Raw genomic sequence first — 27,133 nt, forward strand, 5'->3', positions numbered from 1 at the left:
CTGAAAAGTATGCAGTGTGATTGTTACTGTCTTATGGGTGGTCCTTTATTCTTTTGATGTTTTCAGTATTGTCCTGTTCATTGTTTTCAACAGTTTTATTATAAATGTTTTGAAGTGTGTCTTTCTGTTATTACTTTGTTTGGAATACTTGGCCTTCAAGGATCTGGATATCTGGTTAACTTCCCAGGTGGAAATGTTTCTTGGTAATTAGTTCTTAAATAAAATTTACTGTTTACTTAATACCTTTTTCTCTTACCTTTCTGGGATCCCCATAATACAGATGTTATTTCTCTTTAGATCATCTCAGAGAGCTCTCTTACTATTTCCATTTTTTTTTCCTCTTTCTGTGTTCTCTTTTTCCATTGCTTGCATTTGTCTGTTGAAGCCTTTTATTGTATTTTTAAATTTTAGTTATAGTATTTTTAAATTTTTTTTATTTTTTAAAGATTTATTTATTTATACAAGAGCTGGGGTACAGGCCAGAGGCGCAGGAGGGTTGAGAGGATTCACCAGACACAGAGCTGGGAGCAGAACAGGCAGATAGACTGAAAGCACTGCTGAGGAGAGCATTGGGCAAGACAGAAGAGGTCTGCTGCGTCATGTGAGTATCTCCCTGGCTGGCTGGGAATTGAACCCGAGCTGCAGAGGCTGTGGACAGTTTCATAGTGCTGTGCTCAACCCACTGCGCCACCAGGGAGGCCCTGGTTATGGTATTTTTTTAGATCCATTAGTTCTAATTTTAACAGTCTCATTTTCTTGGTCTTTATTTTACTCCTACTTTACATCATCCATTCTTTTATTTTAGTAAGCACTGTTAAAATGCTAGGCAGATCCACTAAAATACACTGCTGAGGGGAGCAGCGGATGAGACAGGAGAGGTCTGCTGCACCATGCGGGCCACCCCCCTGGCTGGGGATCGAACTCGTGATTCAGTGGCTGTGGCTAGCTTCACAGTGCTGCGTCTCAACCCCCTGCGCCACCGGGGGGGACCCTGATGGGCTACATTATTTCCTCTTCCTCCAGAATATATATATAATAATAATAATAATATAGTATAATATAATATAATTATATATAATTTAGATGTGGCGCAGCGGTTGAGCGCTGGGCTGTGAAGCTGCCCGCAGCCTCTGCAGCACCAGTTTGATTCCCGGCCACCAGCCAGGGTCCCACATTGCGCGCAGACCTCTCCTGCCACGCCCACTGCTCCCTTCAGCAGTGTGTTTCAGCATTCTGCCTGTTCTGCTCCCCGCTCTGGCTCTGGTGAATCCTCTCACCCCCCCACGCTTTTGACTGTACCCAGTACTTATATAAATAAATAAATCTTTAAAAACAAAACAAAACAAAACAAACAAAAATGTTACCTTGAACTCTAACATCATATTCTGCCGTTAGATTGAGACTCTCTTTGGGTTCATTTGCTCCAGCATTTGCGATATCTTTTTCTAGCTTTTCATTTTTAGTTTTTATTGATTGTAGTAGGGATAAACTTTATGACTGCTGCTTTGCATCTGTTCAGGTGCCAGAGAACTGGTACTGGCAACTGGTAATTGGGTAGAAAGGATCAGGAGCAGTAGGCTACTGAAAGATCAGCTCCATTGAGTGTCAAAGATTCAAGCTTTTACTCGTCTGTGGTTATCAGAGCTGTGTGGTCGGGATCCATTGTGATCTCCTTTAGGCCAGCTCTTTGGCCTAAATATCTCACATAGTCTCCTGCCAGCCTCAGTATCTAAGCTGTGTTTGAACATTAAATGCAGAGCTGTTCCGATTGTAGTTGAGACAGCTATAAGCTGGGTCTCATTCTCTCTTTGCTTTTCCAGTATAGAACCTTACCCTGGGTGCTTGTTCCGTTCAGATACAGGTCCTTAAACTCTGGTTAGTGGAAACGATCAATTGTTGTCCAGGTTTTGCCCATGGGTTGGGTACTAACCAGTGTTTAGAATATCAGTCTCAATCTGCAAGCAGTAATCTCTTTTATGAGGACATGCAGGTGATCTGACTGTTCCAGCTAGTTGATTCCTAGCTGTTTGTTTTTAATTTGGAATGAAAGATAGCTAGATTGCTATCTTTTTTTATCTAGTATGACAGTGTCTTTTGAGTGAGTTTTGGACCTTTCACATTTAGTGTAATTGTTGATATGATTGGACTTTGTTTTGCCATTTTGCTTTCTTTTCTTTGTTCTCAATCTTTTTTTGTCTCTTCCTCCTTTATTGCCGTTTGTGTTAAATTTTTCAAAAATTTTCTTACATTGTTAATCACCTTTGTATAGTAATTGCTACTCTTATGTGCAGCCCTCCCACCAGCATTCCACCTGCTAAACACCATCCAACTCCTCCGCGTCTCCCTCCCTTGCTCTGATCATTCCCATTTCCGCCCTCACTGTACACCCGAGATCGATGGAAGGCCCACCAGCCTTTATCCTTTTCCTGGACAAGAACCTGTGCTCTTAGACCAAAGCAGCCTAGGCTGCTCAGATCTCCAGGAGCACTTGGGAGGCAGGTAGCGAGACAGAGAAGGTTGAGCTAAAAGAATACTTCCCTTCAGGAACCTCTTGAAGGGCAAGTGTGTGGGGTGGTTCTCCAGACTCCTTGATTTTGGAACTTCCTGTGGAATAGGACTATCCCGTTTTCTCTAGGTTTGTCTCTAGGTTCCATGCCTCTTCATCCACACTGATTGTCCCATCCATTCTGATGACTGTCCATGATGCTGCTTGTGAGTCTTATAATTCTGGCATTGGAAACCCAACTCCCAACCACTGTCGGTGGGGTAGTCCCCTAGTGGGGACATCACTAGCTGTTGGTCAGTCTAGCTCCTCTCTTTTCATTTTGTGTTTTCCAGTCCTGCCCTCGGTCCCTAGTCACAGCTCTGATGTTTTCCTCCTCAACTTGTAATAGGGGGAAGCCTCCCTCATGTTGCATGCGTCTCTGTACCATGGGTTTACACATCCCTGGAGGTGCTATGAATGGAGCTTATGTGAGAGGTTGTCACACCAGCTCACCCAGTTTTATCTTTTGTGGTTCTGACCGTGTTCTGTTTGGATCTGACCCAGGCTATGACTGTGTCCAGGGCTTTGATTTGTCCCCCTCATCTCCTGCAGCAGAAGTGCTTGAATTATGAATCCCTTGCACAGATATAAATGAAGTGAGGGTTGGTCCAGAGAGGGATTCCCCCTCCCCCAGCCTGTGGCTTAGGCTGTGTGGAGTTGGGCAGAGCCCCCTGCCCGGGACCCAGGCCAAAGTGAAACCTAAATATTTTTTATTATATTTCTTCTGTAGATTTTTTTCCTATACTTTTGTAGTTACTTTCATTGTAGCTGGGGATTATAATATGCATCTTTATTTATCCCATTATACTTTATTTTATTTTTTTTTAAAGATTTATTTATTTATTTATACAAGCACTGGGTACAGTCAGAAGTGCGGAAGGGTGAGAGAATTCACCAGAGTCAAAGCGGGGAACAGAACAGGCAGACTGATGAAATACACTGCTGAGGGGAGTAGCAGGCACAGCAGGAGAGGTCTGTCGTGCCATGTGGGACACTCGCCGGTGGCCGGGGATCGAACTGGCACTGCAGAGGCTGCGGGCAGCTTTGCAGCCCAGCGCTCAACCGCTGCGCCACCAGGGGAGGCCCTATCCCATTATACTTTAGATTAATACTAACTTTTGTAATTTTGCTCCAGTATTGCATATCTGCTCCCCTTATTTTGTGCTATCATTTTCACATACTATCACATCTGTGTAAGTTATAAACCCAACAATATAATCTTATAATGAAGTCTTTTTATAATCTTATGAAGTTAGTGGAGAAGAAATAAAAGAAAATATATAGAGTCTTTTATAATGATCCATGAATTTGACATTTCTGGTACTTTTTAATTTCTTCTCACAGGTTTAAGTATTTTTTTAGCTCAAAAGACTTAAGGCATGTCTCCTGGAACAAATTCTTTGTCTTTGGTTATTTGGATATGTATTTCTTCGGCCTTTATTTAGGAAGTTTAGTTTAACTGGACATAGTATACTTTGTTGACAGATTTAAAAAAACAAACTTACTTTTGAATATGCCGTCCATTACTTCTGTTCTCCTGCCTCAGTTGACAATCAATAATTGTATTGTGACACCTCTATACATTGTTCGTTTTTCTCTGTCTTCAAGATTTTCTGTTTGCCTTTTAGCAGTTTGTGAGCTGTTTCTTGTTCACTTTCTTGATTGTGGAGTTTCATGTATTCATAAAATTTGGAAAGTTTATCATTTTGTTTTTCTGTATTGATTCTTCATGCTTAAAGATACTTTGCTGTAAGTTTTGGAACAAATTTACAATAGCTTTGAGCCTTTGTGTTGTAATGGTTGCTTCAAGGACTGGACATTACATCCAACATCTGGGAACAGAGAAGATGTTAACTGTCTTTTCCCCTGAGTATATATCATACATTCCTTTTTTGCTAGTCTTGTAATGTTAAGTGAAACACTGCTTTAGCCACTTTATTTTAGCCAGCACTCTACCCCTGGAGTGTTGTGGTGGTGGTGGTGGTGGTGGTGGTGGTGTTTGTTTAGTAACTATGTGGGCCAACTCTATGGAATCTGTTTTCCTCTTGGTGTTTGCTGCCTTTGGTGTGTCTCCTTGGTTTAATTTTTTGTTTTATTGTTTGTATTTCTAACCTTGGCTTTTAGGAGTGGGCCATATTTCTTTTACTTTTTTTTTTTTAATGGAGGTTACATTGGTTTATAACATGTGAGTTTCATGAGTGTGTTTCTTTGTAACATAGTGGACATCTAGAGATTCTTTCAAGCACCTCAAACCAGTAAAGCTTCTCTCTCCTGGTGATAAAACAGTGTGTATAGGAGAGCATGTTCCGAGTTCAGGCCATTTTCAGGTGCACCCTGTCTTTTACTTCCTGCTGCACCCTCTCTTGTTTCTTGTGCACATGCTCACACCCTCAGCTAATAATGTTTTGCTTCTCCATTGTCAAGATATTCACTTCCTATTACAGTGTACTGGCATGGGCATCACCCACTGCTACAAAATGACTGAGTTCCCATCAGGTTCATCTGCCTGTCCTCATAGCCTGTCAACTGTGACAGAACTTTCATGGCAGAGCTGTAGGGGTGGGAGAGGTGAAAGCAGTCCCAAGTAAGAATACTACATAAACTTCTACTCTTCTTTCTTACAGCTCAGCATTAATGGTTCTCAGGCTACCAGATCTTTGAAATGATTGCTTTTGTAGATTTTGTCCAGCTTTTTGAGAAGAGAATATTCTGATGTTTCATACTTATTTTGATTCTAGTCATCGTATCATTTAGGATAAATCTGCATCATTTATATTTTTTTGCCCAAAATGTTTGTGTTTCATCACCAGTTCATTGTTCAAACGACTTATAAAATCACTGTGCATGCTCCAAGGAAACTCCAATTAGATTTTGATTGAAATTGTTGAACAGATCTGTAAAAAATTACAGATAATTTTTTTACTTGTTTTATAACAATTCCATTACACTTATGGAAAACATTCTACTGGCATATTGTATGATTTGAGAGGAGTATGAGGCCAGTTTATATTAGTAGTTGCATTCATGTCTATTTGATCAATATGTCTCATAACACCCCAGTATGATCTGCTCAATAAATGCTGAAAGTCACCTTTAATGAAAGAGAAGCTCATATTTAATTTACAACTTTCAAACCTCTTGGTAGTATCCTTGGGATTATTTGATGTATTTTACATGACTTAGACATGTTAATATTAACTGGCAGTAAGTAAACTAAAAGTAATAAATATTAAAAGTTGATTATAAGACGTCTATTAACTAGGAAATCCACAAGTCTACTTTAAAATTGCTTGAGTAGATTGGGTAGGAATAAATGTATAATGGGGAATGGAGGAAAAAATAATCTCTAATATCAAAAGTTCAGAATACCCTGAAAAAGCCTAAAAAAGAAGTGTCTGCTAGGAAAACTGAAAGTAATATGCTGAACAATGAAAAGATGCACAAAAGAGATGTCACACTTTCTAAGACAGGAAGAAGGCGTGAGGGTTGTAAAACATCATTTGTACCCAAAAGTGTCTTCTATGCCTGGGAGCCTTATCCCCATCCTTGAGGGTGACCTGAGGTGACACAACCTTGTCTCTTGGTAGGAGGAGGAAGAGGAGCAGCCACAGCCTGCGCAACCTCCTGCCCTACCTGTGGAGGAAAAGAAGAAGATTCCAGATCCAGACAGTGACGATGTTTCTGAGGTGGATGCCCGACACATCATTGAGTAAGGCATTTTCTACATACCCTTGGCCAGCTTTCTACAAGGTAGCACTGGCAGACATCATTAGAACCCCTGAACAGCAGTCACCATTAGCTGACACCTCTGTGGGACTCCTAACACACAATGATTTACTGCAAATTTCCTCGACTTCATAGGGATTTAATAATATTTCATCCTTTCACATCTTATGCTTAAACAGTTATGTGTGCAAACAAGGACCACTCTCTGTTATTCCCCAGCCCTCAGCCCCCATTCTCTCCCTAGAGGAAACTTCTAGCATGGTGTGTCTTCCAGAGATGTACATCAACAAGCAAATTTACTTTTCTTTTTCTTTTTGTTTGTTCACATGTTTCAGGCACACTGTTCTATGCCTGACTTTTTTCACTAAACACTCTTGGACTCTCAGAGGCAATCCTATGTCTGTACACAGAAAGAGACATCATCTCTTTTCTATAGCTGGCAGACATGTTGGTTATTTCTCATCTTTTCCTCTTGTAAGCACAATTACAATTGACATAATAGTTTCATCATTGCTTATGATCCAGAGTTAATGGGCACTCTTACATTGGGGATTAAGTTTGTATAAGCTATAGTTGTGAAGGAACCAGTGGAACAAATACCTAATCTTTGAAATCAGAAGAAATAAAGGGGAAAAATACACTGAGGGAGGAAAAAGATTTGTATGAAATGGAAAGCATGGCACAACCTAAAACAGTATTACAGAAATTGGTTGACATGTGTCTGTTGCACTGATAGAAAGTAAAAAGTTTAGCTACTTTTTATTTATTTATTTATTTTAAAAGATTTATTTATTTATGCATACAAGAGCTGCGGTACAGGCCAGAGATGCGGGTTGAGGAGAGGGGGGTGAGAGGATTCACCAGAGACAGAGTAGGGAACAGAACAGGCATATTGAGTGAAACACACTGCTGAGGGGAGCAGTGGGCGAGTCAGGAGAGGTCTGCTGTGCCATGTGAGTTGCTCCCTGGCCGGTCAGGGATTGAACTTGTGCTGCAGAGGCTGCCGATGCTTCATCGTGTGGTGCTTAACCCCTTGCGCCACCAGGGAGGCCCCTTAGCCACTTTTTAAAAGACTTCTGATTGGAACACAGAATAGCCCGAGTATAAATGACACTGGTTTTGTGTGAGACCATTGTGTCTTTTCCCTTTAGGCTCAGGAACTCTCAGTAGAAAGGGAGGACCAATCCATCCTCCTATAACTGGAAGTAGCACTCTGTGATGTGACAGTGACATAATTTCTGTTCTGGGAGGATGGAGTTGGGACCCACAGGATCTGGGAGTACAGTCTACATTTCCTTTATGCTTGTTTTTCCTGCCTTGCCTGTCCTCAGACTATCTGGCTGCATTTGCAGCTCCAGTCATTGTACAGAGGATTGCTCCCTAGAAATTTGTGTCAGAAGCACAGTATCACAAACGGGAATGTGTGTCTTCACATAGCACTTCCATTTTGCTCCCAGGAATGCCAAGCAAGATGTCGATGACGAGTATGGTGTATCCCAGGCCCTCGCTCGTGGCTTGCAGTCCTATTATGCTGTGGCCCATGCTGTTACTGAAAGAGTGGATAAGCAGTCAGCACTTATGGTCAACGGTGTCCTCAAACAGTATCAGGTGAGGCGGGAGGCCAGATGTTTTTAGAAAGTGCCAAAGGTAGAAGGATTGGGCCAGATGTCCTCAAACAATACCAGCTGAGTCATGCCCATTTGGTTATGGGTGGATGTGAAGTCAATAGACTGAGCTTCACATTCCACTCTTTATCTTTGGGTAGCTTGCTCTATTCCTGAGTCTCAGTTTCCTCATCTGTGAAGCAAAGGTATGATCTGTTAAGTTAGCCACCAGGAGGAAATGAAGAGTCTGGTAGCCAGGCTTCTGAATCCACCCCCAAACAACCCTGTAGTAGACACTTTGATCCTCTGCATTTTTTAGGGGTCAGTTGAGTAACAGAGAGATGCTGTGATACTTTAAATCCCTTAGTTCAGAAGTGATGGCGCCAAGACCTTCCCAGGTATGGGTACACATGTGCTCAGTACACATTACCTGGAGATACCACGTTAGGGAAGAATGAGAGTCTAGATGTCTGGGGTCAGGCATTCCTCAGTGAGAGTGAAGTAACCACAGCTCTAAAACTCTTTATCCAGGCCTGGCTTGGAATAACTAAGAAACTGAGCTGCCGTGGAAGGAGAAGTTTCTCCACTTTCCAAGCTCATCTAAAATGAGTAAGACTATAAATATAAACTAAGAGACAACTGGTGTAACTCCAACCAAAGAGCACTTCCTAATTTTCCCTTTGATTGTGACCCCTGCCCCCGCTCCCCAACTTTCCTTGAGAGTAGTCTCAGAAACTCCATGCTCTAATCACATCCCAGATCGACAGATATAATGACCAGAGGCCATTGTAATCAAAGGAATCAGAACTTGGCCAGAATTTATTTCCTTAATCAGTTGTGAAACTTTCAGAATTTTCTTTCATAACATGTTCTCTTAGAGAACAAGCTCCTCAATTGCCTATATTTCAAAAAGCTTGTGGGCTTTGTTTGGAAAGCTCTTGGTTAATTTTGAAATGGTGTTTAGGTAGCTGTTGGTCATTCAATGGATTCCTCATCAAGTTCACCAAAGCGCTTAGGCCCTTCTGAATCGTGTCCCACAATGTCAAGTATTGTTGTCCTGGTGTGCTGCACTGCATTGCTTGGTGTTAGCTGTAACAGACATAGGTTTTAGCAGTTCAAAACTAAGCCTTTTAAATGTGCGCCTGAAAAAGAAAATTTGTATACATTTATTATTAGTGTAGCCACCCTGCAACTTTGCAAAAGTGATTACTGAAGATGAGACTAAGTGAAAAAGGAGTGGGCAATTCAGAGCAAAATATAAACTGAACATGGCTGTGGCTGGTTCAAGGTGAGGAGAGAACTTGCTCCTAGTTGTGCTGGAGTCCATGCAGTGCAGGGAATGCTCTCAAATCCCATTGGGCTTCAGTCTTGGCCTCTTGTTACTTTCCTTCAGATCAAAGGCTTGGAGTGGCTCGTGTCCCTGTATAACAACAATCTGAATGGCATCCTGGCCGACGAGATGGGTCTGGGCAAGACCATTCAGACCATCGCACTCATCACGTACCTCATGGAGCACAAGCGCATCAACGGGCCCTTCCTTATCATAGTGCCTCTCTCGTAAGCACCCCACCTTCCCTTCAGCACCCAGCTTTTCGTTTACTTAGGCTGCCATGGCCTGGGTAGCTTAAACAAGAGGAATTTTTTTTCTGGATGCCACAGATCTGAAGTCAAGGTTTCAGCAGGGTTGGTTTCTCCTCAGATCTCTCATTGCCTTACAGGCAACTTTCTTCTCCCTGTGTCTTCACATTATCTTTCCTGTGTACCTTCTGTATCCAGATGTCCTCTTATGAGAACGTTAGTTACATTGCATTAGGACCCACCCTTATGACCTCATTTTAAAAACTTCGTTGCCTCTGTAAAGAGGTACCTATCTCAATATAGTCATGTATGAGGTATTGGGAGTGAGGGCTTCAAACTGTGAATTTGGGAGGATACAACTCAACCTTTAACAAACTGCCTATGGTTTCAGGGCACCCTGAATCAGGGTGGGCAATGTAGTACGACCCGTAATCCCTACTGGGACAGCTCTCTAAGGATGTCCTTGGTGTCCTCAAACAGCAAATTCCACACAAAGAGTCACAGGAGCCTATTAGCAGAGTGAAGTGGAACAATTTGAGCAAGCAGTGTTTCCCCTCCCAGCTAGGCCACTAGAACACTCTTGTTTATACCCCAGCCTGACCCAGGCAACACTGATACTCAGGCCTGGTGGGGTGTAGGTCCCCAAGCAGTGTTCTAAGGAAGCATTCTCACTGGCTTCCTGTTGGTGCTTCTGGCTCCTTATTCCCCGCAGGCATTCCTCAGGGGCCATCATTCTACAGGCTGCTTGGGCGTCCTCTTTCAGCTTAGCAGTGGCCACAAAATGGTTAGCCTGCCCTAGACTTTCTCTAGAAATTCCTGGATTGTCTGTCCTTGACTCAGGTGGGAGGTGGCCTGGCCTTGCAGGGGGAGCTTCTTACCTTCCTGGTGCTTATTGGGGACCACTTTACCCTCAAGTCAGTGGATATAGGGGAAAATGGAAAACTGAATGCGCATGCCCAGATCCCATGCGTAAGGCCTCTTGCCTGAGACTCCAGAGGTCACAAACACATAGCTGGCAGCCCTAGAACCCTCCCAGCTTTCAACTGGGAGAAGTTTATTTCTTCCTCTACCTTTCCTTTCTCATGGTGCTGTAGAATAGACTTCTTTGGTAAGAACAAGTCTACACTGAGAGAAATGTTAATGTAAGACCATGCCCCCTCCTATGTGGTCAGACCCAGTCTCTTGGCTTCCTGCTCAACCCCCAGCCTCCAGTAGCTAAATTTCCCTGCTCTCAGTTTAGATCCTAAGATGTGACTTAATTTCTACTTGATAACTTTTCAGTCTGCTGTTCTGTATCCTGGGTGTTTCATTTTGAAGCAACTTCAGACCTCCAAACAATTGCAAGATAGTACAAAGTATCTCTATATACCTTTCACAGTTTCCCAAATCTTTTATAACCCCAGGATAGAGCAGTGACAATCATTTAATGCTAATCTAGAGACCTTACTCAAATGTTGTCGATTTCCCTACCAGTGGCCTTTTTCTGATCCAGGACCCCACATTGCCTTGCATTATTATGTCTCTGTGACATGTCTGTGACAGTTCCCTAGTCCGTTTTCATTCTTCCTGATCTTGACACTTGAATCAGGCACTTGGTAGACTGTCCCTCAGATTGGGTTTGTGTGATGTGTCCTTCTGAATGTCTGTTGAGAATCCCTCCAGGAAAGATGCTGTGTCCTTCTTGGGGCCTCATGTCAGGATACACAAGATACCAGGTCTCTGCTTGGTGTGGGTAACTTTGGTCTCCCAGTATGCTGGCGAGTTTTTCCACCTAAACCTGATAGTTTTCCTTGGTGATATATAAATCTCCTGTGGAAGGCATTTGGAAACCATGTCCACATCCTTTCTCAGATACTTTCTCCATTCATTTCAGCAACCATCAGAGGATTCTACTTGATATAATGATAACTGTGAGAGATACCACGTAGTGGGCTTGGATCTCCTTCCACCATTCCTTCCATGTGTATTAGAATTTCCCTATATTTATAGAAAAACTGTCCCTCTCCCTCATTTACTTATTTATTCTTTTAACTTTTTATATCAGAACAGACTGTCGTCATTAAAGCCCAGAATGGACACTATACTTTGTTGCTTAAGTTATCCCATTTTTGACCTGGGGACATCGTTCAAGTTGCTCCCTGTGTCCTTCAGCATGCCCTTGCCATTATATTGTGGTGATAGTTTACTTGAGAATAGTGTCAAATTCACAGAAAAGATGTGGAAACACTAAGAGCATTTATTCTCCCCCAGTTACCCCTGTTGTTGATACATTTTTTTTATTAAAGATTTATTTATTTATGCATACAAGAACTGGGGTGTAAGTCAGAGGTGTGGGGGTGAGTGAGAGGATTCACCAAAGACAGAGTGGGGCTCAGAACAGGCAGATTGATTGAAGTACACTGCTGAGGGGAGCAGTGGAGAGTCAGGAGAGGTCTGCTTCGCCATGTGGGTCACCTCCCTGGCCGGGGATCAAACTCGTGCTGCAGTGGCTGCGGGTAGCTTATTAGTGCTGCATCTTAACTCCTTGCGCCACCAGGGAGGCCCCTGTCTAGATTTTTTAAATAGGTTCCCTTCCCCTACCCCCCCACTGAAAACTCAGTGTACACCAGACTTTCTCCCTGAACCTTTATGAACTTGGTTTGATTATTGCTTTCTCCCTCTCTTAAAGCCCATGTTATAGTCCTGAGTGACTTGCCCCTTCTCACCTGTTGTCACATCCTGTCATCCCTCCTTCTAACCTCACTCAATCCACAGTGGAAAGGCCATGGGTCCTCACCCATGCTGCTCCAGTTCTCTGCATGATGTGGTCTCTTGCCCACCATCTTCATTCTATCTTTATTGGGCGGCAACCTTCAGTGGCTGCCATCTTCATTTGAGTTGGCATAAAGAACCTGGGGTGTCTCCTATATTTCCAGGTATCCTCAGATAACTCTAGCTCAGTTCTGAACCTGGAACCAGGCAGTGAGTCTGCATTTTCCTTGGAGCAGGTCCATAGCATAAGACATGTTCTCAAAGAGACCTCTGTCACACAGTGGTGATAGCTCCAGACCTTCCCCGGCTGGCTGGCTTTAGCCCAAGAGGCAGATCCAGGTTCTTTCCACCTAGCAAGCATTACCCAGCACCACATCTTTGTGTGTTCCTCCCTGTTCCTCCCACTTAGGACATCTTTACGTCCTTCTCTCCACCAGCTACCACTGTAGTCAGTTTCTCTGAGGGTCATGGCTACCGTGTCCTCACTTCCCAGTAGTTGTTGGTGAATTGTTGTTGTCAGAACTGTAATCTGCCTGTCTCTTCTTTGTTTCTGTCAGAACACTGTCAAACTGGGCATATGAATTTGACAAGTGGGCCCCCTCGGTGGTGAAGGTGTCCTATAAGGTATGTCACAGCCTGAGGAGGTGAATGTGTCTATGGGCAGGCGAGGAGGGTAGGAAGTACAGATAAATGAGGACAGAAGTCACCTTGCATTAATGATACAACTCATACACTTGTATTTTCTTATGTTATGCACAGATTCATACTGTTAATACAGATTTGGAATCAATTATTTTGGAAGGGTAATACTTAATTTTTCAAGTGAACTTAATTTGTGGAACATAGTAACATTAATGCACTCACTGGCACATTTTATTTGTTTCACCTGACCTATGGTTAAAACCCATTGTTGTCCCATGACTTAGTGAGTCTGTGCCATGGGCTCCTAGAAAACAGGGGCCTTGTGAACCCTCTGCTAGCCTGCTTTGAGTGCCATACATCATTTCACCCTGTGAAGTGGGGCTAATTGTGCTTGTTGTCCTGTTAGGACAATATTTACTATCAGGGCCAGGTTGTATCCCTGGCTTCTGGACTCCAGGTCTGGGCCCTGTGTTATGATCCTGTGTTACGAGGGACTTGGCCTCATGATGGGGTTAATGGGGTCGTAACAGTTAGAATAGCATCATGTGGGGAGAACTTGGTACATTTGAAGAGCTACAAGTTATTCTATTGGCAAGAGCTTATGTAAGAGACCTAGTTACACAGTCTTTCTGGAATGTTAACTTTGAGAAAGTGCTGGGCCCTGGTTATGTGGATCAGGAGTTTGGAACTGGAGAGAGGTTGGAACTGTCACCAGGGAGATCATGGTGACCTGCACCATATGGGAGGCATTGAGGGATGCCAGGTTTCCCTGCATGGAGGCCAGAAGTGGGACCCTTTCTGGGGAGAGAAGCTGATCAGTCATCAGGATCTGGGTAGGTGGTGGTATAGCCAGCGAGCTTCCTGGAGGACCCAGGCCACATAGACCCCACATTTCTTTCTCCCTGCATTTGGCACTCTGTATATCCATGTGGGTGGACAGGGCCAGCAGCCGTGCTGGAGCTTTTCTCCGGGAGGCTGAGGTGTGCATGTTGTCTTTTCCATCACAGGGTTCTCCGGCAGCCAGACGTGCTTTCGTCCCCCAGCTCCGGAGTGGGAAGTTCAATGTCTTACTGACGACATATGAGTACATCATCAAAGACAAGCATATCCTTGCAAAGGTAGCATGTCTGCATATAAAACACACTAGGAAGCACGCGAGCCCTGCCTGGTCCAGGATTGGTGTGTGTGTGTTACTATACCTATCTTCAGAGTCTCCTAGAAGTTATTTCTCAGCCCTTCTCATGCATGTATGTTAAAAAGCAGCAGCTCTATATTGGAAAGGCCTGGGTCAAGAGTGACCTCCAGTTTGCCTTGCTGACTGACAGATGCACAGACTGGCCTGGTATCATGTCCAGAGTTGGGGGCCATCTATGCAGCATGAAGGCTAGCTCCTCTTCAGGCTTTTCAGCCCATCTTCCCTCCAGGGTCCTAGGAGACTAGTCTTGTCACCACCTGTCTCTAGTGGCCTTGGCCCTCCTTCTGTGCTGGCTGAGTCTCTCCCACCACAGCCCATGAGTAACAGGCCCACAAAGCACCCTGAGGCCCAATGTTCTGTGGGTCTTGGGCCATTGCTTTGGCATGGTCTGTGAACATAAATGCAAGCTGGGGTTTATCTTGGCCTCTCACCTGAAGACTCATACCACTAGAATTGGTATCTCGCCTGTGCCTTTTGGACATGTAATCATCCATAGCCTCCGGGTGTCACCCAGCCACCCAGAACTCACACTTAACCTACCTGTGTTTGCTTCTGCCTTTAGAGGCACTGCCTGCTGATTGGAAAATGTACCCATTACTGAAACCTTGTCTCTTGGGGGCCTCTAATCAGTGAGGGGTGTGTTATTATTGAGGTTTTGTTCTATGCCATATGCCAGCTTATAATAATTTTGAAAACCAAAGTCGATTTCTACAAGCTGGTTTATTCACCAATAGCAGTCACTGGTGTGTCTCTCTATCTGTTTTCCGTTTACATCCACAATTTATGGCGGCTGCATTTTATGAACAGGGTCCTATTCATAAGACACTTAGGTCCATATTCTCCATCTCCATGTGCTCTTCTGCCTAGAGCCTTCTTGCCTAATGACTGTGAGATGCTCCATCAGCCTGGGTAGCCCTTTACCTGTTCTCCCCTGACCATCTGCTCTTGGACCCACAGATCCGTTGGAAGTACATGATCGTTGACGAAGGGCACCGCATGAAGAATCACCACTGCAAGCTGACTCAGGTCCTCAACACACACTATGTGGCACCCCGCCGCCTGCTGCTCACAGGCACACCACTGCAGAACAAGCTTCCCGAGCTCTGGGCACTTCTCAACTTCCTGCTGCCCACCATCTTCAAGAGCTGCAGCACCTTTGAGCAGTGGTTCAATGCGCCGTTTGCCATGACTGGAGAGAAGGTATGTGTATATGTGTCTGTATGTGTAACCAGCCATGGAGGGGAGGGGAGGGGGGTGAAGAGTGAAGTGGTAGGCTGTCTGCAGAGTAGCTGTGGCCAGTAGACTCTGCTGGCATGTGTGAGCTGAGGATCCATCACAATAGGCTTGGCTCAGGCTGGATGCTGGGGCCCTAGTCTATGTCTTCTTGCAGCAAGGCAGCTCTGGCACCCAAGACTGGAGGAGCCATGAAAGTTGTCAAGGAAAGGCAGAGATCCTCAGAGTGAACAATGGGAGATGCTCAGTTTACTGACCCTGTGTCCCAGGAACTGAGAGGGGACAGTGAGGAACATGGCCCTGGGGCCATTCAGGGGTCTGTGAAAGTTTGTGGGACCCTTAAATGTTTCAGTCACAGGAGCCATGTGGTTGAATTGTGTATATTGGTTTTCAAAGGGCACTGTAGCCAGCGTCTCACGCCAACTGTATGACTGTGGTAGTATTGTCAGTCTAATCACCAAACTCTGGCACATGAGCTGTCAGGGGCGGCAGGGGTTCATCACTTGATGAAGTCCCCAAACTGACTGTCAGCATGAGCTTACCGTGCTATTGGGGTTTATTGTTTGCGGACTGACTGCATATTCTGTTGAAAGATGTTACAAGCCTAGTGACTGATGTGGGCACAGCTGTGGAGGGTAGCAAGACATAGCCCAAAGCAGCTGTGCCCGATTTTGAGGTTTTCCTTGGACAGATCTGGGACAACTGGGGTCTCCCCTTTCTGACACCACTCAAGGCAGAAACCCTTCTGAAAGAGAAAGAAGGCCTTTCCAAGAGTCTCCTAATAATGTTTTAAGTTTCAGATTCCCAGAGCCCCATCTCAAGAACTGGGCTGCAAATGCTTAGTTTCGTGTTTTTTTTTTTTTTTTTTAAGATTTATTTATTTATTTATACAAGCACTGGGTCCAGTCAGAAGCGCGGGAGGGCGAGAGAATTCACCAGAGCCAGAGTGGGGAACAGAGCAGGCAGAACGACGAAATACACTGCTGAGGGCAGCAGCGGGCGCTGCAGGAGAGGTCTGGGCACCACGTGGGACCCTCACCGGCGGCCGGGGATCGAACTGGCGCTGCAGAGGCTGCGGGCAGCTTCGCAGCACAGCGCTCAACCGCTGCGCCACCAGGGGAGGCCCAGTTTCGTGTATTTTTAAGTAGAGCAAAAAGTCTCCCAAGAGATTATCAGGGCACCCAAAAAAGAAAAGTTCAGGTGTTACTTTATTTTCTCAAGTTTTTTCTTGACCTAAAGTCAAAGACATCTTAAAGCAGCATTTCTTTTACTCCATCCTCCCCGGGCTGAGAGCAGACTTGGGGCTAGCAGTAACAGAAATCTCCATGAGAGTTATCTAGTTTACACCAAGTGTCTGAGAACGTGCCCCTCACAGTGCCATCTGGCTTTTGTTTGGCCATAATAGTGGTTTGTAGACACACGACTTATATACCTTTTGAGAGGCAACACACCATGCTGCTGTTTCTTTTGGTAAAAGTGTCAGAATATTGTGCCCTGGAACCTTCAGTTCCATGTCCCAGAAATTCAATGGAAGGTTCCAGATGCTCCTATTTTTCCAAAGGAAGAAGGTACTTTGTCAGGCCCCCGTAATGCATAAGGCAGTCTGAAAGATACTTAGTGCAAAATGACTCCAAAATGACCCTGTCCAACACTCCCTACTCACCCAAGTCCCTGCCTCTCACTCCCTCCCTCTGGAGTTCATGTTTGGTTTGGGTGTCTGCTGGGGGGTTCAGGTGGACCTGAATGAGGAGGAAACCATCCTTATCATCCGTCGCCTCCACAAAGTGCTACGACCCTTCCTGCTCCGGAGGCTCAAGAAGGAGGTTGAGGCCCAGTTGCCTGAAAAGGTAATGTGGGTGTTTTGAGCAAGAAAGCCACAATGAAATGTTGATGGGGGATGGTTCCCTAGGGTGAGCCTAGTCTGTCATCTCTCCTGTAGTCACTCCATCCACCCATGAAGGGGAAGGCAGGTTGGAGCACTGAATCCCACTTGCTTCAGGAACCGTGATGCCTGAGCTGGTTCTACCCAACCATGTCAGGGACTTGGAGGCCATGGACTTAGGGTTGGGTCTGCTCCCCTACTCAGGATGGCTTTGGATTCTTGCCCAGGGACCTGGTCCCACATTGGCCCCCGGTACCCTCTCTTCTCCCCTGCTCTGGTCAGGGAGTCCCTCACCCCAGTTACCCCTCCAGTTACACTTGCCCTTTCTTTTCTGCCCAGCTGTGGCAGGGCCTTTGAAAGGTGGTCAAGTTGTCCTTTGTGCCCCAAGATATCTCTCTCTCTCTCTCTCTCTCTCTCTCTTCCTCTCTCTCTTTCTCTCTTTCTCTCCCCTCTTCTTCTCCCTCTCTCCCGCTCCCTCCCTCTCTCTCCCCTCTCTCTTTCTCTCTGCCCTGGTACACTATTACAGCCCAAGTCTCCCCTCACCTCCCTGACTTAGGGGGAGTGAGTTCCTCCTTGTCACCTGCATGTGCCCAATCAGAACACACTTTCTGGGGCTCAGGATGCTCACAGATTGACACAGGCCTAGGCTGGAGTTTAGCTTCTGACTTCTTGGATTCCCCCTGACTGGCACCATATCCCCCTGCAGGTGGAGTACGTCATCAAGTGTGACATGTCTGCCCTGCAGCGTGTACTCTACCGACACATGCAGGCCAAGGGGGTGCTGTTGACTGACGGCTCGGAAAAGGACAAGAAGGTTGGTCTGGGGACCCACCAGCTGTGTGGGACTTGAGCACAATGTAGCCAGTGGCCCTCCTGCCTCCTTGGGGTTTATTGTTGAGGTCAAGGTCAAGGACAATCTGTGGGTGATCCTGAGGATGTCAGCAGATATGGTAAGCTCGTGTAGAGAGGTCAGTGGAAACAGGGGTACATGTCTTATTTGTGGGTCGCATTTGTCTGGTATCCTCTTTTGTTTATGAAATGCTAGCTCCCACAGGTGTCTCAGTAGCAGCATGGGACCCAGCACTGATCTCAGCAGAATTAGAATATTCTAGTGAATTTTCCCAGCTGGGAAAGAACTGTAGCCACTGAACCCCACTTCCGCCTTGTTGTTATCAAGTAAAATTGGGGATTCTAGTGGAAAGGAGTGAGGACTGTGTGGATTGCTGTACTCTGAGGGTACCAGATTATTCCCGCCCAGCTCCCCTCACCAGGACTAATTGTACACCCAGGGGGGTGTACCAACTTCCCCTGTTCTGGGCCCAGTATCCTGAATTCCACTCTGCCTCCCCTTTCCTTCACTAGATACGGTGTTTTGGACCCCTATTTATCTGAGCTGTTGCAGTAGCACATTTACTGATTTACTTCCAGCATTCAGCACCCAACCCCCACTCCTGCACATCCTTCCTCTCCCTCTAACCAGAAATTTTTCAAAGTTACCATGCCTCTTCTGGTTGTAGCCCCAGAGTGACTCCCTATAATGTTATGCTTAGAACAAAGCATTCTGATTCAACTTCAGCTCTTTGCAAGTCTTACTTCTTTTTTGTCCCACCATCTGCTATCCACCTACCACCCTTTCAAGTGTGCCAGGTGGTCTCTGCTCCCCCTAGGGCTCTATTCAAGCTTCTGAGCCCCATAGCTGCCAGCTCCTTACTCCTGATTTCCCTGCCAAAAGTTATACTTCCCTCTGAAAGCTTATTTATAGTCCTCCCACCACTTGCTCCACCCCACCCCAGCAGAAGACCTGATTTGAGAACCTCTTTTCTGCCTCTCCAGGGCAAAGGTGGCACCAAGACCCTGATGAACACCATCATGCAACTGAGGAAGATCTGCAACCACCCATATATGTTTCAGCACATTGAGGTGAGGCCCGTCCCCAGGGATGAGGGGCCTGGCAGCAGTGTGAACTTGTGGGAGTTAGTTCACGCATAAGGCCCATCTCTCAGAGATACCTGCTTGTGGTGGGCCCCTTGGCAGAGCCAGCGTTTTAAATAATAGCTTTTATCATATTAAATAGATAATGCCTGTATATTTGTCTCTTGATTTTCGGTTTGCAAGTACTTATTGTAAAGAGTCCAAATGGTATAGGGAAATAGGCTCTAGAAACCAAAGCCCGCAATCGAATGATCACTGGTGCATTCAGAGATTGTTGTTTGGGATCATTTTCCTATTTGATATGTTCTGCTACCTCTGTTTGTGGGCACACTAAATTCTCCCAGCCATGACTGTGGCCCCTGCCACCCCAGGTTGGAGCACTGAGAGCAACCTCCCTCTTCATGAAGTCGCTGGGTTAGATCGTTTTGGGCTATAATCTCCTTTGAGAATCTGGATTCTTGCTTCTGAAAAACACATGTCTGTATTTTGTCATAAAGCTTCAGGGTCATTGCAAATCCCTTGATACTCCTGGCATTCCAGTTCAGCACTCAAGGACAGTTGTACTCTGTCCTTATAAGCCCTTTTTGGTGGTTGAGAGTGTTAATGCTGTGACTTCTTTCCTTTGTTGGAAGAGCACCAGGGAAGGGGTGTGTGTCAGTGGGTTCAGTGTCTCTGTGGCCCGAAAGCCACTGTGGACAATTGCTGAGCACTGGTGTGAAGACTCAGAGGCATGGGGCTGGGTGCCGTTCCTGCCCCGCACTGACCCATCTCTGGTTCCGTTGCAGGAGTCCTTTTCCGAACACTTGGGGTTCACCGGCGGCATCGTCCAAGGGTGAGAAGCTTCCCAGCTTAATGGGGGTGGGCAGACAGTGAATATAGAGGTGCTTCTCACTTGTTTGGTTGGCTTTATTGTTATATTTGTCCAGCTGCAAAGACGGTTCATTTATAGGAGAAATTTTAGAAACTCTAAATGAACCCAAGCGAAATGTCCACACTTTGAGAGTTGACCACTTGAAACCCTGATAGGCAGATCTGGCTTCCAGACCCCTCCTCTCTACCTCTGGGCTCTGTGACTCTTGACAACTTTCTTAACGCATCTGAGCCTGAACTCTCTTTGCCAACTGGGAGATACTCTTTAGATAATGCACTGTCCATCTTGCTGTGGGTGTACTTTCTCCAGCATTGTTTATGTGCAGCTCAGACATTAAGCCCTGGTGTTGGATGTGGATTCAGCCTCTAGATTTCACCACTGTAAGCAGCCAGCCTTTTGAAAAAACATTCTGGTGCTAAAGCTATCATTTCTTTGTCTGTACTAGTAAGCCATTACCGTGAGCAGAGGCACCAAGTGAAAGAGAAAGATTTCTTGTGCTGTTTTAAGTTTTATACCAAGTTGCATAATGGGGTCCCACAGATCTAGGTTGGCATCCTGCCCCTGGCATATTACCACTGTACCCCCCAGGCTTCTTCCCACATCTGTAAACTGTGGATTCTTGATGGAGTGAATGAAACTGCAGTGACCCTTAGCCCTGCGTATGGTGTGGTGCAGGCACTCTCCGATTTGAGTTTTCGCTCCCAGGTGTTCTTTAACAGAAGAAAGACAAGGCCCAACTTCCTAGGGTAGCCATTGTTCACCACTGTCACAACAGCAGCATCTCTTTTATTCTTACAAGTATCCAGGTTGGACAGTAATACATGGTCATCCTTAACCAGCGGTGGCCTGCATTTATTTTAGTTGAAATAATTTTGCTGAAATGTTGGGTGGGGGTCATAACATTGCCTAGAAAGCCATTTCTCGCCCCTGTGCCTAATGACCAGTCTACTTAGGTGGGCTCTGGTCAGCCTGGAAATGGGAGCCGAGCTTCCTCCTCTGCCAACCTGCAAGATGCCAGTGTTAACATTATTATGCGTGTTCTTCCCCCACCTCTGCTCACCAGACTAGACCTGTACCGAGCTTCAGGGAAATTTGAGCTTCTCGATAGAATACTTCCTAAGCTCCGTGCCACCAACCATAAAGTGCTGCTGTTCTGTCAGATGACCTCCCTCATGACGATCATGGAAGATTATTTTGCATATCGTGGCTTTAAATACCTCAGACTTGATGGTGAGTATGACCAAGAGAGAGAAGTTTTGTTAAAGGGCTTTGTTATCCATTGCTGCTGAAGCTTCTGGCTGGTGTGCCCTCCTTCCCAAGTCATGGCGAGGTCCAGAAACTCTGTGTTTAGGTAGTGGCACACTGGTGGCATAGGCTTATAGGGCTGGAAAGGAAGGCCCTGGAAACATTATGACTGGATCAGAGCCCACGGTCTGGGAGAATAGCTGATCTGGATATGGCACCTCAGGACACCCAAACACAAGCATTTGCACTACTGTGCTGGGACCAGTGGTTAAAGGGTACACAATGGTCCTGTTTGGTTGGAAGTAACAGAAATTTGTATTCTGTGGGCAGAAGAGAAAAAGTCTTGATTAGACTCACATAACTAAACCCCAGGGGTTAACTTGCTTCAGGCACAGCTGAGTCCAGGTATGCAGATGATATTGGAAGGGAATATCCTGAGCTCTTGACTCCACTTTCCTCTATCTTGGCTTCATTCTCAGGCATCCTGTCTAGGCTTCCTTTCTGCCTACTCTTTGTCCCCAAGAGAAACCCATCTTTTTCCCAAGGTGACTAGGGACTGGCTCTTAGTAATCCGCTGTAAGCCACACACCTATCTCTCCACTGCCCGGGTGGCTGTGAGCTGCTGTCAGTTAGGCCTAGAGCTGGAGTCAGGCAGCAGGAGGGATCGGCAGGGAAGCAGATGCCTTAGGGGCAAGAGCAACACTTCCCCCATAACAGCACTTCTTTGAGACTGTGTACTCTCATGAGAAATCCCATTCCTGCTTTTTCTCCAGCACTCTGGAGCTCCAGGGAGGAGGGAGCTGAGCGAGAACCTGTCAGATGCTGATAGGACCCAGTGGTCTGACACTGGCCAGGTGGGCAGGAAGACCTGATGGAGAATTCCCCACTTTGTCAGACAGCTATAGTGAGCAGAACTTGTGAGGAAAATGAACTTGGGAGCTGCTGGGGCAAACACAGCTAAACACGTTTCTTCTTCACAATACCACTTGTCAAACCATTCATATAAGCTGGTTGCCAGGTGCATCTCCATGGCAGCACACCAAACCTATGTCCCCATTTTGGTGTTCATTGTACAACTCGTAGAAATGTGATTTCCCATACCTCTGACTTGTGGCTGCTGGAAGGATCCACTAGTGGGAATGTGCCCTATCCCCTCTCCCCCTACCCATTTGCCTGCTTTCAGCTGGATCTTGTAATTCCATCGAGGGCAACCTTTCTAAGCGCAAATCTGATCTTATTCCCACTATACCCCCACCTCCTTCAGGGGCTTTCTTTGTGGTATGTCATTGTTGGTGTGGTCACACCTCACTTCATCCCCGCCTCTATGCTCTGACATCTCTAAGTTGCCTCTCAAGTCTTTCAGGGGCCATGCCTTTGTGAGAGTCGGTCCTGGGAAATATAAGCCCTCAGAGAAGAGGCCATATTCAGAAAGCATTTTCCTGCCCAGCCCTGCTTGTCCATTTGCCTTATTTTTTTCCTTCTCCCTGGTGAGTCCTCTTGTAAAGATGAACTTTTGTATGCTTGACCATGAAGGTGTCCTTTAGTACCTTGCACGGTCACTGCCACAGGAATAGAAAATCCGGTAAAGAATGGGCAAAGGGTGGGGGCTCAGTGGCATGCTGTAAAATCAAACCTTCCACCATGGGAGTGGCAAGAGTTGGTGGGAAAGATGTGTTCTACCTACATGGCTCCTTTCCTGTCCCAGGCCTCAGCCCTTCTTGGAGCACGGGACAGCTATAGGCACATCTAGAGCTCAGGCTTCACCATGAGGCTTAGGCCAGTGGCAAAAAATATTTAATTTTTGTTTTATTACCAAAAATGATTCCCGATTTTGCCAAAGGCACCTTTGAACTGGCAGGAACCTGAGGGGCTTAGATATTCCTCTTAATACTCACAGTGCTGAGGATCATGTCCTAGGCTGTCCTATGAGAAACCCTATGTCTTGATGACAGGAAATAAATCCCTCATAAGCTCCTGTACTTGCCTGTATATGGTTCTCTTTGTCAACCCAGAAAATCCATGGCAGTAGCTTCTGAGACCCCTTGGGCATTTTTGGGAGGGGAGGTATTCCTAGTATCTCCTGCTGCCCATGAAATAGCTGGGCAGAGGTCTATGGCAACAAAATGGCTGACAGGGCAGCCTCTATCTCCCAAGAGCCCCATTTTACATAGAGACACATGGGCCTTTTGGGACTCATTTCTGTTTCCTCCAGGCCAGGGGAATGTCATTCAATAGTGTCACTGTAAATCTTGGGTGCCTACTAATGGTTGCCTATGGCCATGTGTTAAGTGTGGCTGTGGCTTAGGTGGCCCCATAGGACACATTTGGGCACTGTCCCCACACTCCAAAGGTATTCCTCGGTCTCCATACCACCACATGCATTCACCTTGCTAATAACTTCTCTCTGCGCCCGGCAGGAACCACAAAGGCAGAAGACCGGGGCATGCTGCTGAAAACCTTCAATGAACCAGGTTCCGAGTACTTCATTTTCCTCCTCAGCACCCGGGCTGGGGGACTTGGGCTGAATCTCCAGTCGGCCGACACTGTGATCATTTTTGACAGTGACTGGAACCCCCACCAGGTAAAGCATCTGGCATCCTGTGGAGGGGGTTGAAACCTGGGGGATACCCAGGGGTTTGAGTGCCGCTGGCCTCCTTGAAGTTCCCTTGGGAGACGGTTGCTACAGCACCCACAGTTCCTAGGGCCTTTGGAGAGAAGCCCAGAGAGGATTTATTGTCCTATGTTTATTTAAAAAAATTTTTTTAATTAAAAAATCCTGACATTACATAAATTTGTAAAGAATGTGGAAAATGTCACAATCCTGTCGGGTCGTGGCCACCCTCACTGTTTCAGTGATGAGAGTTCTTCCGGTTGCATTTGTGGTTGTAATGAGAGTTGGAGCACACTTCATATGCTGCTGCTGCCGTTTCTTACCTGTGTACCCTACATGAGATCTGTCAGTAGATACAGGGATAAGTTATTCTATAGTTATGATAGATCTAAAGTATTTAATTTTTCCTTGTGCTTCATAGCAAAAATTATGTTCTTGTTTTATTAAGAAATGCAAATACCAATAACTCAGTAACATTGATTTAAAGAGTCTTTTTCCCCTCACTCACTGATCCCACTTTTCTCTGAGCACATGCCAGGACCCATACACGTATGTTCTATTTTTGACACAAATAAAGAATGTTCTAGCACCTTTCTTCTTTTTAGTAGTCAGTGTGTTCCACCTCTCTGTGTGAACCCAATGGGGCTCTACCTAATCATTTAATTGGCTGCTAGCTGTCTCAGCTTATGGCAGTTCTGAGACTTTCACTCAAACACCAATTGATAGGCTGGGTTTTCTGTTTCTCAGCATGACTACGAGCCTCTCAGGAGCCCTCTGATACTTTCTCTGAGTTCCCTGAGAAGTGGGATTGCATGGGCCGCAGGAGTGTCCCCTTCATGTTCTGGTCCTTTCTGCCAAAGTGACATCTGGAAACCTACCCCTGTTTTCTCTTCCACTGACAGAATATGAGCACGCCCTTCCTCATAGTCTGGAGGCCCTGGTTATCAATGTATAATTTTAGCCTATCTGCTGGGCAGATGTCCTAAGTGATTGCTAGTATCCCTTCCCACTGTCATCCTGAAGGGTTGTTCCTGACCAGATCTTGATGATTGGGCAGTTTCCCAAGAGGTGTGCCTCTCCCATTAGGAGGCGGACAGTGTGCAGAAACTCCTGTGTAGCTCTGTCCTGTGCCATATCAGGAGGCTGCTCAGCTCCCTGCTGCAGGGCCTGGGTGTACGCAGGAAGCTTGCAGATCTAGTTGGGCTGAATTGTGGGCACAGACACTCCTGTTCCCCACCAGGTGTGGCCTGTGCCTCCCCCACTGCATGCAAATCTTGCATTCAGCCCCACTCAGCTCCTAGGTCCAGACATAGGATTTTGTGGAACCCTCTTGGTTATTCGTTGGGAGTGGTGATACAGATAGCATTGACAGCCATGCTACCACTCACTGGGCAGAGCCCGCAATGCTTTTAATAGCCTTGAGAGGGACCTGTGTCAGCAGAATTGGTTGAGGCTCAGAGAGTTTGGGCCTGCATTTCTCAGTGAGGAGATAACAGAGCTCACAACCAAACTCAAGGGCATCACCACAATGCTGCCAGATTTGGCCCCATCCTGTAAATGGTGCCTCGCCATTATGCCAGCACAACAAGCACAGGGCCCTCCTGGTGTCAGCACAATGACCCACGCAGCTATGACAAGGACTGCTTGGAATATAACCTCCGGAGTTGTCCACCAAGTCTTTCCTCCTCAGCATCCTAGTAAGGTAGAATCCTAGCCAAGTAGAAAATGATACTTCTGACAGAAATCAGGTTGAGATCTTTCTGGCACAGGCTCAAGGTCATGTTCTTGAGCTACCACCCTAATGCAGCTGGTTGTGTGGCAGAATAGCTATGCAGAAGGATGCACACAAGAATTGGGAGGTTACCTTCTCTTTTTATAGCATCAAAAGATTGACATTCTCTAGATGTCTAAAGAGCTATCTTGAGACTGACAGGCATCTCTCCCATAGGACCTACAAGCGCAGGACCGTGCCCACCGCATCGGGCAGCAGAATGAGGTGCGGGTGCTCCGCCTCTGCACAGTCAACAGTGTGGAGGAGAAAATTCTTGCTGCAGCCAAGTACAAGCTTAACGTTGACCAGAAGGTCATCCAGGCTGGCATGTTTGACCAGAAGTCCTCCAGCCACGAGAGGCGTGCCTTCCTGCAGGCCATCCTGGAGCATGAGGAGCAGGATGAGGTGAGCACAGCACCAGCCCCCGACCCCCTCCCCAGCGTGAGTGGTGGACGCATGAGCGGCTTTCATTTTTGTTTTTTTACCTTTTTTGCACTTATTTTTTTTGCATCCCTTTGGAGTAAAGGGAGTGTGGGCTGAAAGGAACGAGGATGAGTACTTGCTTTTTCTTTGAAGTGGTTTTTTTTTCCTAAACTGCTGGTGAAAGACGCCGGATTGACAGCCCTGGAGACTGAAGTCCTCTATTTATCCACAGAGCAGACACTGCAGCACGGGCAGCGGCAGTGCCAGCTTCGCCCACACTGCCCCTCCGCCAGCGGGCGTCAACCCCGACTTGGAGGAGCCACCTCTAAAGGTGAGAGGGGTAGTTCAGTCTCCATGCCCATTCAATCCTCGGCTTCTCGGCTGAGACGGCCAGCAGGGCCCTGATCCCACGGAGTGTGCGTGTGTGTGTGCGTGTGTGCCTCTCGCTGCCGTGTGGGTCCCCATCCACCGCAGCCGGACTGGGACCGCCAGCTCATTTCCCATGGATCGCCGCCGCTCGCCTCCGAGCACGGCTGCCGCCCACCCTGGCCTCCCCACACTCGGACTAAAAATGTGAAATCTTGTAGGAAGAAGACGAAGTGCCTGATGATGAGACCGTCAACCAGATGATTGCCCGGCATGAGGAGGAGTTCGACCTGTTCATGGTGAGCGCCACAAGCACAGGTGGAAAGCTGCTTTTCTGCATCATACACCTTCAGGGTGCCAGGTTCCCACCTACATGAAGCTTGGGTGTTCTGAGGGGTTCATGTGTCCCCCCGACATCAAAGCAAAATGTGTCAGTGATGGCGACATCCCCGTCAGGTAATAGAGCTAGAGGCAGCTCTCTGGAGAGTTTCATGAAGCCTCCTAATTGACCATCTTTCTTCCCTGACCTCCAGAGTATTCTGTAGTATTCTGTGGGACACTTACACATCTCTTCCCTCAGTGACCATAATTGTTTTGTTGAGTGTTACTGGACAGGCTCTGAGTCTCCCTTTCACATGGAGTTAACAGGCCAGTCACTGGTGCAGATTTCACTCTCCACCTCTGGTGGGAAGCAGATTTGGCTCTTGACTCAGAGCCAGGTTCTTGGTCCCAGCAGGCTTTGCACCTCCTGCCAAAAC

At 46.3% G+C, this 27,133-nt stretch overlaps 1 protein-coding gene across 1 annotated transcript in view; it reads left to right on the forward strand.

The window, feature by feature from the left end:
* SMARCA4 (SWI/SNF related BAF chromatin remodeling complex subunit ATPase 4) overlaps positions 1-27,133 on the forward strand; it is a gene marked incomplete at both ends in the record, with an annotated part of 72,947 nt that overhangs the window by 25,796 nt on the left and 20,018 nt on the right. Inside the window, 16 exons of the mRNA XM_084249964.1 lie at positions 6,133-6,254; positions 7,729-7,879; positions 9,269-9,432; positions 12,762-12,828; positions 13,854-13,964; positions 14,999-15,241; positions 17,008-17,121; positions 17,863-17,970; positions 18,990-19,076; positions 19,874-19,920; positions 21,023-21,189; positions 23,622-23,785; positions 25,764-25,991; positions 26,242-26,340; positions 26,597-26,674; positions 26,737-26,831. Coding sequence (XP_084106090.1) covers positions 6,133-6,254; positions 7,729-7,879; positions 9,269-9,432; positions 12,762-12,828; positions 13,854-13,964; positions 14,999-15,241; positions 17,008-17,121; positions 17,863-17,970; positions 18,990-19,076; positions 19,874-19,920; positions 21,023-21,189; positions 23,622-23,785; positions 25,764-25,991; positions 26,242-26,340; positions 26,597-26,674; positions 26,737-26,831 — 2,045 coding nt within the window. The remainder of the gene's footprint in view (positions 1-6,132; positions 6,255-7,728; positions 7,880-9,268; positions 9,433-12,761; positions 12,829-13,853; positions 13,965-14,998; positions 15,242-17,007; positions 17,122-17,862; positions 17,971-18,989; positions 19,077-19,873; positions 19,921-21,022; positions 21,190-23,621; positions 23,786-25,763; positions 25,992-26,241; positions 26,341-26,596; positions 26,675-26,736; positions 26,832-27,133) is intronic.

This window comes from Talpa europaea (genome assembly GCF_964194135.1).
Source record: "Talpa europaea genome assembly, chromosome: 12".
Classification (NCBI taxonomy): domain Eukaryota; kingdom Metazoa; phylum Chordata; class Mammalia; order Eulipotyphla; family Talpidae; genus Talpa; species Talpa europaea.